At 37.0% G+C, this 13,409-nt stretch overlaps 2 protein-coding genes and 1 long non-coding RNA gene across 3 annotated transcripts; 1 reads left to right on the top strand and 2 right to left on the bottom strand.

The window, feature by feature from the left end:
- Positions 1 to 2,988: 2,988 nt before the first annotated feature.
- On the bottom strand, positions 2,989 to 3,646 carry LOC117576741 (uncharacterized). Its single transcript, XM_034261776.2, has 2 exons — positions 3,581 to 3,646; positions 2,989 to 3,506 (listed from the first exon to the last, which is right to left on the bottom strand). The coding sequence occupies exons 1-2, from the start codon at positions 3,630 to 3,632 to the stop codon at positions 2,989 to 2,991; spliced, it is 570 nt and encodes a 189-aa protein (XP_034117667.1). The 5' UTR covers positions 3,633 to 3,646.
- A 2,257-nt stretch (positions 3,647 to 5,903) lies between these two features.
- Positions 5,904 to 8,025, bottom strand: LOC117570296 (uncharacterized). The gene is made up of 2 exons (XM_034251821.2): positions 7,256 to 8,025; positions 5,904 to 7,140 (listed from the first exon to the last, which is right to left on the bottom strand). Exons 1-2 carry the CDS (start codon positions 7,344 to 7,346, stop codon positions 5,957 to 5,959), a joined length of 1,275 nt encoding a protein of 424 aa, XP_034107712.1. The 5' UTR covers positions 7,347 to 8,025; the 3' UTR covers positions 5,904 to 5,956.
- A 3,474-nt stretch (positions 8,026 to 11,499) lies between these two features.
- Positions 11,500 to 11,958, top strand: LOC117574051 (uncharacterized). Its single transcript, XR_004572749.2, has 2 exons — positions 11,500 to 11,636; positions 11,716 to 11,958. It is a non-coding gene; the product is annotated as an uncharacterized LOC117574051 (long non-coding RNA).
- The last annotated feature ends 1,451 nt before the right edge of the window (positions 11,959 to 13,409 follow it).

Below are 13,409 nucleotides of genomic sequence, written 5' to 3' on the forward strand. Positions count from 1 at the left end.
CACTGGCACTTCTTTCCTTCTTTTATTTGATTTACTTTGCACATATGCGTGCGCTAGAAGGAATCGGCTGCAGCTTGAAACAAAAAAAACACACACACATTTGCACTTCTTTCTTTTCATTTGCTTTGCTTCACACACACACGCGCGCACACAGATGCTTGTGCTAGACGAAATTAGCTGCAGCCCCAAGCAGCATCGAGAGGGGCAGCGGGGAGAGGGCTTGACTGAAAATTTTCAGCGAAGATAACGCGGCGTCACTTTTCACCTTAACCTCACTTTTGCACTTTGCACAAAAAAAAATTGCTTAATAACATTATAAAACACAACTTTTTACAATTTGCTGCAATTTACGTATTAGCATATTAGCAGCACACACTAATTAAACTAAATAAAACACTTTTAAATATTTTTTCACTCACACACACACACACACACATTTAAAGCAGATGCCAATTGGCAATTACTGCATTTGCACTGCGCACAAAAAAATATTTAAAAAAAAAAAACGCAATTTACGAATCGAATGCCAGTTTTGCACAATCAACATTATTAACTTTTTATATTAACTGTTAATAAATCAAACCGATCACGCGAATTAATTTAATGCACAGTTTAACCGTCCGATATCCGAGCTGTGCTCTCGTCACGCACTAACTGGTCAGCCTATGAATTTGAGTTTGTCCTTTGCTCATCGAGTCGCTCTCTCTCTCTCGTTTTGCATATTGCAGATCCCCACCGCACTCCCCCCGCATTCAACTAATGGGACATTTGGTACATTTGTTACCAACCTTGTGGTACATTTTTCGTTTGTCGGTACATTGGGACATTCCAGCAATGCTTCTAATTTGGGTACATTTAGTACACTTGTATTAAATGTGGTACAACTTGCAAGCAGCAGTTGTCATTGGTACTTTTGGTAGAGTGGCTTTGAGCTGCCACCTAATGTAATATCGTTTGACTAGTGTGAAGAGTTAAGAAGATGTGGGTTTGCTTTTCTGTCAGCCGTCGCCAATCTGTCTGTTGCTATGTGCGAGAATTGTACTTACGACGACTTCGTAGGTGGCGATCGGCTTTTGAGGACAGCTTCGGGTCGCAATTTTGTACGTCTTAAATTTAAGCGGACTTCGGAGCAAGGAATTTCGTGTGGTTTTGCATGGGTATTATTGGTCGTAGAGGGGGTCGGGAGGATCAGCAGAGAAGGATGCGAAAAGAGAGCACAAATTGTGCAGTCTTCAATTTTAGCAGTTTGTGCAACGCGACAATGGAAAACGGTTGGGAATAGTGGAAGCTGCGCATTTTCAATATTAATTCGTGATCGGTTAATTAAATTGTGTTTTAAATGTGCTGTGTTTAGTGTAAAGTGTATTTTTTAATCAATATTCTTTTTTTTTTTTGCTAATTAAAGTTTTAAATTGAGCCACATTTATGTTTTGCAGTGTTGAAGTTGCATGCAGTTAAATGCAAGCAAGTGAAAATTTAGGAAAAGCTGCTTATATTATTAAATAATATGCACAGAAGCTTTAATTACCTAATTAGTTGCAAAATAATGCAATTTATAATAGTTCAAGTGCATTTTTTTCAATTTTTTTCGAGTGCAAATTGCAAAAGTGAGGTTAAGGTGAAAAGTGACGCCGCCTCGTCTATGCTGAAAAAAGTCTCTTCCCACTTCCCCTCTCGATGTTGCTTGGAGCAACAGCTCGCGCGTGTGTATGTGTGAAGCGAAGCAAATGAAAAGAAAGAAGTGCAAGTGTGTGTGTTTTTTTTCAAGCTGCAGCCGATTCCTTCTAGTAAATGCCTACGTGTGTGCGTGTGTGAAGCAAATCATATGAAAGGAAAGAAATATAAGTGCAAGTGTGTGTGTGTTTTTTTTAAGTTGAAGCCAATTCCTTGTAACACACGCATATGTACATATGTGTGAGTGAAATAAAGCAAATAAATGAAAGGAAATAAGTGTGTGTTTTTTGTTGTTTTTTTTTCAAGCTGTTGTATTTGAAAAGTAAAGTAAATGAAATAAATAAAGCGTATAAGTGTTTTTTTTGTATTTTTTTTGTGTTTTTGCAAAGCATATGTGTTTGAGTAAATAAAATAAATAATTTGCTGCATTTGGCATACGGTGAGTGACTATAATTTATTAATTAAAATAAGCAGCGCTGAACAAATATGCAAGAAATTAAATGAGCTTTCGGTAGACAAAGCTGTCTCTGTGAATTGTCACCGAATTTACTCAAAGCTCAAGCTTGAGCTGCTCCTCCATGTAAACATATGCGTATGCATATGTGTGAATGAAATGGCAACTAGACTGGCATTTGCATACAGCGACTGACAGTCTGAGCTGCTCTTACAAACGAGATCGACTTAAGGTGCATTCGCTGCAGCTTCTTATTAGATGAGGTATTGGCTTTTTTTTTGCAATTCTTATTTCATTTTCGGTTGTCTATCCTAACGACAGGATAAACCACTTTGTGGCACACTGATATATGCAGAGTGAGTGGGAGCGAAGCGGAGTCTCTTACTTTATGCAAATAATGGGCACAATGTGTCATTGCCGACGCTGACAACTTTGATGAAGCGTCGCCGTGGCGATGCTATGCGAATGATTCTGAACCCAAAAAGCTGCGGCTGCGGCTGCAAACGCCACCTGTCGGCGAGTGGCGGCGGTAGTGTTGGGGGGGAGGTTTGATGGATCTAGGACAATGTTGATGTTGCTGAAGCGCGATGCTGACATAAAATGTACATATAAAATATTGGCTGTGTGTGTGTGTGTGAGAGAGAGTGAGAAACGAAACGAAATGAAACGAAAGCTGGGAATTCAATTTATATGCAAATGATATGCAGGCGTCAAGACAAATATCACATAATATGCCAGCCACTTTTGTGGGCGGCCTTCAAAGGGGGCATGGCTTCAGCTATGCGTAAGTATTTTCATAATATATATCGTATATATATGTATTTTTTTTTTTATTAAAAATGGTAATTATGCACAACATGTTATGTGAAATAACGAATGCCATCCTCGTAATCCTCACGCACATCGTACGCGGTGGGCACACTGTTCCCATAGCTCTTGCTCTTTTTGCATCCGCAATTCTCTTGCTTCGTCACCGCCACCTGTTCGTCCTGGTCCTCCTCATCCTCCTGCTGTTCCGCTGACTGATACGATTTCTCCTCGTATCCTGTGCTCTCTGTGGTCGCTTCATAGCAATCGGTTGTGGTTCGTGTCTTTTGCTTCTTTCCTATCTTGTTCTTCTTCTTCAGCAGTTTACCTTCGATCTCATCGTCGAGTTTCTCCTTTTTGCTCTCGAAGAATTCGAGCTCTTTGAGCTTTTTATCTTCAAACCATTGCTTTAATTTCTCCCATTCTTCCACCTTCTTCTCCTCTTTGTCGGCAAACCAATTGAGAAAATCGAGCTTTTTCAATTGCTCTTTCTGCTTCTTCTCATCGAGTTTCTCCACCAGATCCTCCAGCTTGGGCAGCTTAAAGAGCCAAGCCGAACTTAGCTCAAATGCTAAAAGAAAAAAAGGGAAAATCAATATGTGCTTTACAGCGATGATGTTGTTGTTGTTGCATTTGTTGCATTACCCAGACTGGCGAGCAGAAGGATTGCCAATTGTTGCCTCATAGTTGCATGCATTGTTGCTCGTTGCGTTGCTGCGCTTGTTGTGTGTTTTGCTGCAGTCCCGTTAGCGTCTTTTAAGCAGCTCTTCCATCACATTCTGGTCCACATGGAGCACGTGCTGCCTCTGAGATGATAAGCACGTGTGCATTATTTGAATGCGCTCTGCGCCCAATCTGCGCTTCTTCGGCAGGTGCGAGCATTTCGATAGCCAAGACCCAAATCCCAACCCTCCCCCCTCTCTCCACCTCTTCTCTTTAGCAGCACAGTTCAATGCACCCTCTTGGTCAGCTGTCACTTTGATTAGTCGATGAGTTAAGTATGCCTCACACTCTCAGTGCTTTTAATACCCGTTAGCCACAGTATAAAAGGGTATTACCACAATGTGATTAGTAGGCTTGTGTGGAGTTGTGTAGATTTGTGTAAAGAAGTGTAGAATTGTGTAAAGTTGTGTAGAGTAGTGTAGAGTAGTGTGTAGAGTTGTGAGGAGTTGTGCAGAGTAGTGTAAAGTTATGTAGAGTTGTGTAAAGTATTGTACAATGGTGTAGAGTTGTGTAGAGTATATTAGAGTTGTGTAGAGTATAGTAGAGTAGAGTGGAGTAGAGTAGAGTAGAGTTGTGTAGAGCTGTGTAGAGTTGTGTAGAATAGTGTAGAGTAGTGTGTAAAGTTGTGTAGAGTTGTGTAAAGTTATGTAGAGTTGTGTAAAGTAGTGTAGAATTGTGTAGAGTTGTGTAGAGTAGAGTAGAAAATTATTCTAAAATATTGTAATCTCTAATAATATGTATTGGGTATCGCTTAGTCGAGCATTCCCCACTGCAGCTTGCCTATTTGCTTACTTTGGGTAGCAATAATTTCTGCCCAACTGGGCCAAAAAAAGTTTCGACTGGGGTCAACTTTAATTGAATGCGTTTTCGCAGGACTTTCGACACTCGCCGCCGTGTCCTGGACTCTTGGACGATCTGACAGCGGCGCTAATTGACTTGGCTGCTGGCCATTATCAGGGAGATGCTGTTGCAAGAGGGGTAAAACTGTATGTGTGTGTGTGTAGTTGGGTGTGTGTGTGTTGATGTGTTGAAAGTGGAAGTTAAATTGTATTTGTTTAGTGCGCCTGGGCAGCAAAGGAAGAGAGGAGGAGGAGGAGGCCAGGCAAAGGCTGTCGAGAGTGAAACGTGCGCCGGCTGCTGCCGAAGCCTCCTCCTTCCAGCTCTCTTCTCTCCCCTTTTGCCCCATCCAATTGCTGCTCCTCGAACTTCAAGCAAATATATGCGAGTTGTATGTGCCACATGCGCTTGCCTCACGTGCTGCATGTTGTGTGTCTGTGTGTGTATATTTGTGCTGAGCAAACAATTTGCTAAATTAATTGCACACCAACTGTTATTTACCAGTTGTTGCTGTTGTTGTTGTTTTTTGCCTAAACATCTCAGTGCATATTGAAAGTGTGCAATTAATAGAAGCAAACTGCAGCAAATTTCCCATAAAAATATATTTAGCAATCAAACGATATTATGTTTGGTCAAAAGAAATAAAGTTTCACTTTTAAAAACAAAAGAAATGTGATTTCTCATAAATTCGTAATTTGTCTTTCTTTAAAGTTTCGATAAACTTTTGTGTGTTTTACATTTTATGTTCTATGTTCTATGTTCTATGTTCTATGTTCTATGTTCTATGTTCTATGTTCTATGTTCTATGTTCTATGTTCTATGTTCTATGTTCTATGTTCTATGTTCTATGTTCTATGTTCTATGTTCTATATTATTTATTCTATAGTCTATATTCTATGTTCTATGTTCTATGTTCTATATTATTTATTCTATAGTCTATATTCTATGTTCTATGTTCTATATTATTTATTGTATAGTCTATATTCTATGTTCTATATTCTATATTTTATATTCCGTATTCTACAATCTATTTTCTATACTTGCATTTTAATCTTTCAGTGATTAATATTCATTCTCAATCTCACAAATTAATTCTTTATTTATTTTCTTTTTAATCTCTTATTCAATTCAGAATTTCATATCTTAAAACTCGGTTCTTTATTAGTTTTTTTTAAAGTTGTTTTTGCTAGTCAGGTGAACAACAATTTCTTTGCTGATATTTCATATCTTTTCCGCTCTGTCTTTAAGCTTGTTAATGAATTGTTCAGCTTGTTGCGACGCTTATCAAAAATTGCGTTAATTCAGCGCAAAACTGAAAATGCTGAGTCGTGATGAAATACACAGGTTTCTTTTTTTGTTTATTTATTTAAAAAAGTATAAAATATGGTTATATATATGTATATATGTATATCTGTCTCTTTATTACTTAATGAGTTTGTTCTCTGTTGATTCTCACTGAGATTATGGAGCAATACGCTGATTGTTAATGTTGCCCAGATCGAGTGGCAACTCTGGCAGCGGCTCCAACAACACTAAATCATCAGCCGAAATGCTCACATCCTCATTACCATTATTATTACTATTATCATTGTTGTTGTCATCTTCATTGCTGTTGTCATCGGGCAATGGAGTTGTTGATGTTGTGGTTGTCGTTGAAGTCGACGTTGTTGTTGTTGTGCTGCGTCGTCGATATTTGCGTCCCTTTCGTCCTTTGCGTCCTTTGCGCTCCTTGCGATATTTGCGATACTGTTTGGCAATGTCCAGGGTTGACAACTGGCCGTAAACTGTGGGATAAGGTGCCAAGGGATAAGGATCCAGAGTTGTCGTTGTTGTTGTCGATGTTGTTGAGCTGCTGCTTGGCGTTGCTGTGGATGTTGTGGACGTTGTGGATGTCGACTCGGTGGAGCTGGCAACTGTTGTAGACTCTGTGGCATTTGTGGCTGCTGTGGAAGTTGAAGTGGATTGTGTGGATGTTGTTGCTGCTGTGGATGTTGTTGGTGCTTCTGTTGTTGCGGATGTCGTGCTGGAAGCTATGGATGTTGTTGCCGGAGTGGATGTTGATGTGGATTGTGTGGATGTTGTTGCTGGCGTAGATGTTGATGTGGATTCTGTGGATGTTGTTGCTGCTGTGGATGTTGATGTTGACTCTGTGGATGTTGAAGTTGATGTGGATTCTGTGGATGTTGTTGCTGCTGTAGATGTTGTTGAAGTGTCTGTGCTTGCTGCTGTTGTTGTTGAAGTTGCTGTGGATTCTGTTGTGGATGTTGGTGCTGCTGTGGATGTTGTTGACGTTGCTGTGGATTCCGTTGTGGATGTTGTTGAGGTATCTGTTGTAGCTGCTGTAGAGGAAGATGTTGCTGTTGTTGTTTCTGCCGCTGTTGTGGTTGATGTTGCTGCTGTTGTGGTTGCCCCCGTTGTACTCGATGCTGCTGCTGTTGTTGTCGCTTCTGTTGTACTCGATGTCGATGCTGTTGTCGCTGTATCATCATCCGAAGCAGCAGCGGCAATAATCTCACTGATGTTGATGGTTATCGTTTCATTGAGTCGCGTCTCGTTTGCCAGCTGCAACGTGTTATTCGAGCTGACAATTGTTGCAACAAACGTTGAGTTCTGCTGAGCCGCCGTTAACTGCAGGCAACAGCAGGCTGCAAATGTTTGTCAAAATGGGTTAGTTTTAGGCAAAACTGAAACTGAAAATCAATTACGAATAGGCCAATGCACAGCCACAGCCACAGGTCGACCACATGGCACACTAATTACCTAATGTTGTCACCACAACGAGAGCAATTAATTGCCGACGTGCTGGCAATATTGGCCGCATCATCATCATCGACATCGACATTCTAGTCATTCCTTAATTAGTCTCTCGAAGTTGGAAGTTGCTGCGATGCTGCACTATAAATTTGGCTAATTGAACTGATTTGCGTTGTGCTCATCTGATGGATTTTTATATTGATGTGGAACGCACACGTCGCACACGGAAACGTGTGGAATGTACGTGAGCTCCACAATTTACTTATCATGCCCAGATCACAATCTTACAACACGCACAAAGCAATGCAATTGCTGTCGATGTTATGTTGTTGTTGTCGATGTCTTTTTGCCGGTAGCATTTTCGATACCGGAAAGACACGATAGCTGAACCACGTGTTGAACGGAAGCAAAGCTTCCATTTTTGCTTCCATTTTCTTGTCGTTTGGGTGAGGCACGTAAACTTGCAACAACAACAACAATCAACCGATGCCACCAAGATGCGTTTGCCATTTTGTCAGCATGTCGCACTTGCAGTGATTGAGCACCCATCAAAAGTGGAAGGTGGTGAAAAAACATAATCGAGGGAATAAATCTTGCACAGTTTTTAATTAAAAACTTCTTCAGCATCGAACAGATTAATTAGCAGCTCTTAAAAAACATTGATTCGATTTGCAATTAGCTATTTTTAGTTCATATATTATTTGTGTTTAATTTTTTCAACAGTCGCTTGATAGTTCGCTTAGTGTTTTCTTCCTAGCTCACGTTCTATAGTAATAATTGTGAAACGTATTTGCTTTTAAGCCAGCGATTAGTTTGAGTCTACAATGTAACAATTACGGAATGTCGCACAGCAATTGAATACCCTGTAAAGTGTAGTAATAAGGTTGCTACCTAAAAATTACTCGACAAATAATTTAACGGCAAAAATGGGGTTTTATTGGTGTCGTTGACAATTTGTTGGATTTGTGTTTTTTGGTATGAATGTAGTAGTATATAGTATACTACTTAACTATTTTATTTTTATTTATCATTATCATTATCATTATCATTATCATTATCATTATCATTATCATTATCATTATCATTATCATTATCATTATCATTATCATTATCATTATCATTATCATTATCATTATCATTATCATTATCATTATCATTATCATCATCATCATCATCATTATCATTATCATTATTATTATCATTATCATTATCATTATCATTATCATTATCATTATCATTATCATTATCATTATCATTATCATTATCATTATCATTATCATTATCATTATCATTATCATTATCATTATCATTATCATTATCATTATCATTATCATTATCATTATCATTATCATTATCATTATCATTATCATTATCATTATCATTATCATTAGCATTAGCATTAGCATTCATATTATTTTTTTATTATTATTTTTAATTATTATTTATCATAGGGTATGACACAGTCTACAACTAGAAATTTTGTCACTTTTTGTCGTGTTACAGAATGTTAAAAATTTAATTATTTACAGTAAACGTGACCAAATATAAATGCGCCCTAAACATATGTCATTAAAACAGAACAAAACAAAAATCTGTAAAAAAAAAATGAAATTGAATAAACAAGTAAGCAAAAGCATTCACAACAGGGTGCTAAAACATTATCTGGATGTAGACTGCGGCTAATTATGAAACGCAATTATGTTATGCGCCTATGCATTGTGCATGTTGAGTATTAGACACCAACTAATTAATGAGATGAGAGTTGAAAAAGCTTAGAGAAAGAGTGAGTCGGAGAACAGGGAAGGAATAGCAGTCTATTTATCTTGAAGCACGCATTAAAGTTTTGTGGAAAAAACGTGTTTTAGAATAGATCAAAGTTTCGAACGATATTTGGGTATATAAGACAGCGAATTGCCGATAAAAACTATCAGATGAAATACTTTGAGTCTACCTAAACAAACAACGACAAAAAAAAACACTCCAAACATGTTCAAGAAAATCATCCTCGTCGCTCTCGTCCTATGTGGTAAGTAAAATAGTTTTTAAATCCTCGATCGATACTTTTTGAACTTTTAACGAAATCTATTTCTAGTCTATTCCCTGGTTGCCATCTCAGCTCGTCCTCAGCTCGGCAAAGTGACCGATTTGGTTGGCAATATTGTTCCCGATGCTGCAACTAATGCGGGATCTGGAGCAGTGTCTGGTTTATTAGGTACAGTTAGTGGTCTGCCAGTTGTTGGAGGACTTGTTGGAGGACTGCCAGGACTTCTGGGAGGACTACCAATAGTTGGCTAAGAATTCCACAAAACCAAAAAAAAAAACACAACAAAAAATATCTAAACCATCTACAAATGAGTCATCAACTATTGTACAAAACTTGTTAACTATAATTATCCAACAATTTTGAAAAAATAAATAAAAAAGATTTGCAAACTTAAAGTGAAAATTGAATATATTTTATTTAAAGTGAAAACAAACTAAATGAAGTTTACACAAAATATTTACAGTGGAAAATAATTCCAAGAATACTTTGAATTCTATTGCTTATCAGCATTTGCTTTCCTCACATAACTAATGGTGTTATACAACACTGAAGCCTCATTAAATTCAATTGTATGATTAACTAATGAATGATAGAATAGTTGCAAAAGCTTCGTGAGAGAGTGGGAAAGGGAGAGCAGTCTATTAAGCTTGAAGCACGCTTTACATTTTTGTTGTGAAAAGTACGTGCTTTAGAACAGATCAAAGTTGCGAACTATATTTGGGTATAAAAGTCAGCGTGTTGACGATAGAAACAAACAGTCGAAATACTTTGATTCTACGTAAACAAACAACGTAAAAAACACTGCAAAAATGTTCAAGAAGATCATCCTCGTCGCTCTCGTCCTGTGCGGTAGGTTAAAACGATTTTAATTTCTCTATCGATGTTTCTTTAAAATCAACCTATTTCTAGTCTACTACTTGGCTGCCATCTCAGCCCATCCTTTTGTAGACAAATTGGCCGAAGTTCCTCTTAAAATTGTTACTGATACTGCAGCTAAGACGGCAGGCACGGCAGCGGGTACTGTAGTGGGTTCTGCAATTTCTGGTGGTAATGGGCCACTTGGTGCCGTACTTTCTCCAGCAAAAGGCCTTTTCTAAGAATTCGAAGAGAAATCCAAAGCAATATATTCAAACCATCTATAAATGAGTCTTCAACTAATGTTCACTTTCAAAACTTGTTAACTTAAAATGATGAAAAAATAAATAAAATCGATTTCCAAACTTAAAATTAATATTGAATTTACACTTGTTCTGTTTTGTATTAGATACATAGATTAAAAGAAATAGCGGAAAAATATTTTAACTATGTATAGTGATGAAAACATATACTAAATATATACTAAATGAAAATATCAATAAATATTTACAGTGGGAAATAATTCAAACAGCACTTTAAATTCAATTCTCTTCTGTGTTCTTGTGTTATACCACAATGAAGTGTCTTTATATTCTATATTATTATAGTATACAACACTGTTTGTTTACAAACAGCACTGGAGCGTCATTAAATTCTATTTCTAATCAGCATTAGCTTATTAAATTATGGGGTTCTTCAACACTGGAGCGCCATTGAATTCTAGTGCAAATCGGCGTTTGCTTGTCTAACTTACGAACGGTGTTATACAACACTGGATCGTAATTAAAATGTATTGCTTCTCAGCATTTACTTTCACCACAAAACCAATGGTGATATACAGCACTGGAGCTTCTTTAAATTCTATAGCTAATCAGTATAAATAGTTGACTAATGGTGTTATGCAACACTGGAGTGTCTATGCATTCACTTCTTTCACAAAACTAATGGTGTTATATAACACTGAAGCATCTTTAAATTTTATTGCGAATCTGCATTCGCTTGCCGAACTAACTTATCGGGTTATACAACACTGGAGAGTCATTAAATTCTGTTGCTGAACAGCATTTTCATAACAAACCTAATGATGTTATACAACACTGAGCTTCTTTAAATTCTATTGCTACTTAGCATTAGTTTGTTCACTAAATTTAACTTATGGTGTTATACAACACTATAGCGTCTTTAAATTCTATTGCTAATCAGTATTTGCTTTCCTTACAAACCTAATGTGGTTATACAACACTGTAGTGTCTTTAAATTATAATTCCAATAACCGTTAGTTATTTAACTAATAGTGTTATACAACACTGTAGCTTCTAATCGCCATCCTACGTGAGTCGGCAGTCCCGCAACGAGCACGTAGACATCCCTTTGCCAAAACTATTTATGGCCAGTGACATTGCGAAAATACTTTAGTTACTTACACATGTTTATAGCAAGCAAACAGAATGCTTAACAAATGCACATTTTTGCTAATTCTACTCGGATGTAAGCAGCAAATTATTGCAAATAAAATTTGTGTAGAATTGCGACTTATTTAAGTCTTTATTGGCCTTTTTATGGATAGTGTTGGTTATGTGGAGCATGGCTCAAACAACAACAAGTGAAGCAACAACAACAGCAACAACTGAGCCTATTACACGAACTGGATTGATCAGAGAATTTGTGCGTCGAGTGAATGCGTTAATAGCCCAGTTGGCAAAAGATGTGCAACAGTTGACAGCAGTGGACAACAGTAATGTAAATGTAATCGCTTAAACAAAACATGTGAGAATTTAAATAAAGAAATTTCGCTTTATATTCCCTTTAATGTTGAGGCATAATCATTATTTATGCTGTCTGCCGAACGATGAAGAACTTTTCAAGCCCAACTACGGTTATGATTAATGTTCGTTTGTCGGTGGCTCAAAGGTCAAAGCATTATTTAGATGGCGACAAAATAACAATTTCTGCAGGTGGCAGAGAGCAGAGGGTGCAACCTTTTGCCTGCCGTTCATTTTCCGAAAAGCAAATCCCAAATGTAAAAAGTCTAAAAGTGAATACACATGTTAACAAGGGCACAGGAGCTTAGGGCGTTGGCAAAGGGGGAAAGGGGCCAAAGGACTCACTGACTGACTGTTAAGCGAAATGAAAGTGCCAAAAATTATACCTAAAAGCAAAACGCTGGCAGCAAACGACAACACAAAAACAATGCAAAGCCAAGAATTGAAATTGCAACTTGGGAAAAGATTGAATTTTCAATACACTAAGATTAAATAAAATATTGGAAATCGATTTTTTAAATTATAGAAAAAGAAACAGTTAACAGAAAAGAATAAAAAATATAATAATATAATATGTTTTAAATGCCATCTTATCAAATAACATGCATTGGCTCTCATAATAAAACGTAGTACTTTTGCCGAAAAGCTTGGAATACAGATAGAACATGTCTTCAAATAGATAATACTGAAAAAACATAGCTTTAAGCAGACTTCAGACTGTCTTAAGATGAGTTAAGTGCAGTTCAGGGTTTAAGAAGAAATCTCTTAATATACAATATAAGAAAAAGTGTCTGAGAATCAAGATTTGTTTTAAAATTATTTGTAGAGTTAGTATTATTTACAGAGTTCGAGAATTACTAGCAAATGAGAAAACCTTTCAAAAAGAGTCTGTGGATAATTCTTTGGTATTTTCAAATTTTATAATAAATAAAGATCAAAATATATTTTTTAGAATCGATATTTGCTTAACAGCCATATAACGTATGTATATAGAATTCGAGTACAGAATTAAAGAGAAAGAGAAAATTTCTTAAGAAATTAAATAAATAATATTTAATAAGACTTGTTTATCCAATATTTATAGAATTCGAGTAGACATTAAAAAAGAAGAAGAAATCTCTTTATATACGAAATAGAGTCAGAATAATTCTTAGTGATTTTCTAAAGAAAAAGGCAAATGATAATACGCTCTATCTAAGTTAGAGTATAAAACTGTGCCAAGCAAAATCTTAACGAAATTTCTCACGTTTGCCATAATTACGAGCAGAATACGTGACATGTGTTTTGACTGCGAATTTTAGCTGTGACCCGCAGCAGCAGCAACAGCAGCTTGTCGAGTAAAAACGCTCAAGCAACTGCTTGGCTAAAGAGAAGAGGAAAAAAAAAGAAACCCTTAAGGAAGATTGAGAGTCGCGCTGAGTTGTAAATGGTAATACAAAAGTCGTCGTACATACCAATAAAAATCAGTGTAGGCCAAAAATATGGCTGTAAATGCCTA

This window comes from Drosophila albomicans, chromosome X, assembly GCF_009650485.2.
Source record: "Drosophila albomicans strain 15112-1751.03 chromosome X, ASM965048v2, whole genome shotgun sequence".
Classification (NCBI taxonomy): domain Eukaryota; kingdom Metazoa; phylum Arthropoda; class Insecta; order Diptera; family Drosophilidae; genus Drosophila; species Drosophila albomicans.

Excerpts from the sequence above, each read along its gene's own strand:
- LOC117576741 (XM_034261776.2), bottom strand. The coding sequence starts at position 3,632 with ATGCATGCAACTATGAGGCAACAATTGGCAATCCTTCTGCTCGCCAGT. Across the intron at positions 3,507-3,580 it reads CCTTCTGCTCGCCAGTCTGG|CATTTGAGCTAAGTTCGGCT; the intron begins GTAATGCAACAA and ends TTTTTCTTTTAG.
- LOC117570296 (XM_034251821.2), bottom strand. The coding sequence starts at position 7,346 with ATGACTAGAATGTCGATGTCGATGATGATGATGCGGCCAATATTGCCA. Across the intron at positions 7,141-7,255 it reads CGTTGTGGTGACAACATTAG|CCTGCTGTTGCCTGCAGTTA; the intron begins GTAATTAGTGTG and ends AAACATTTGCAG.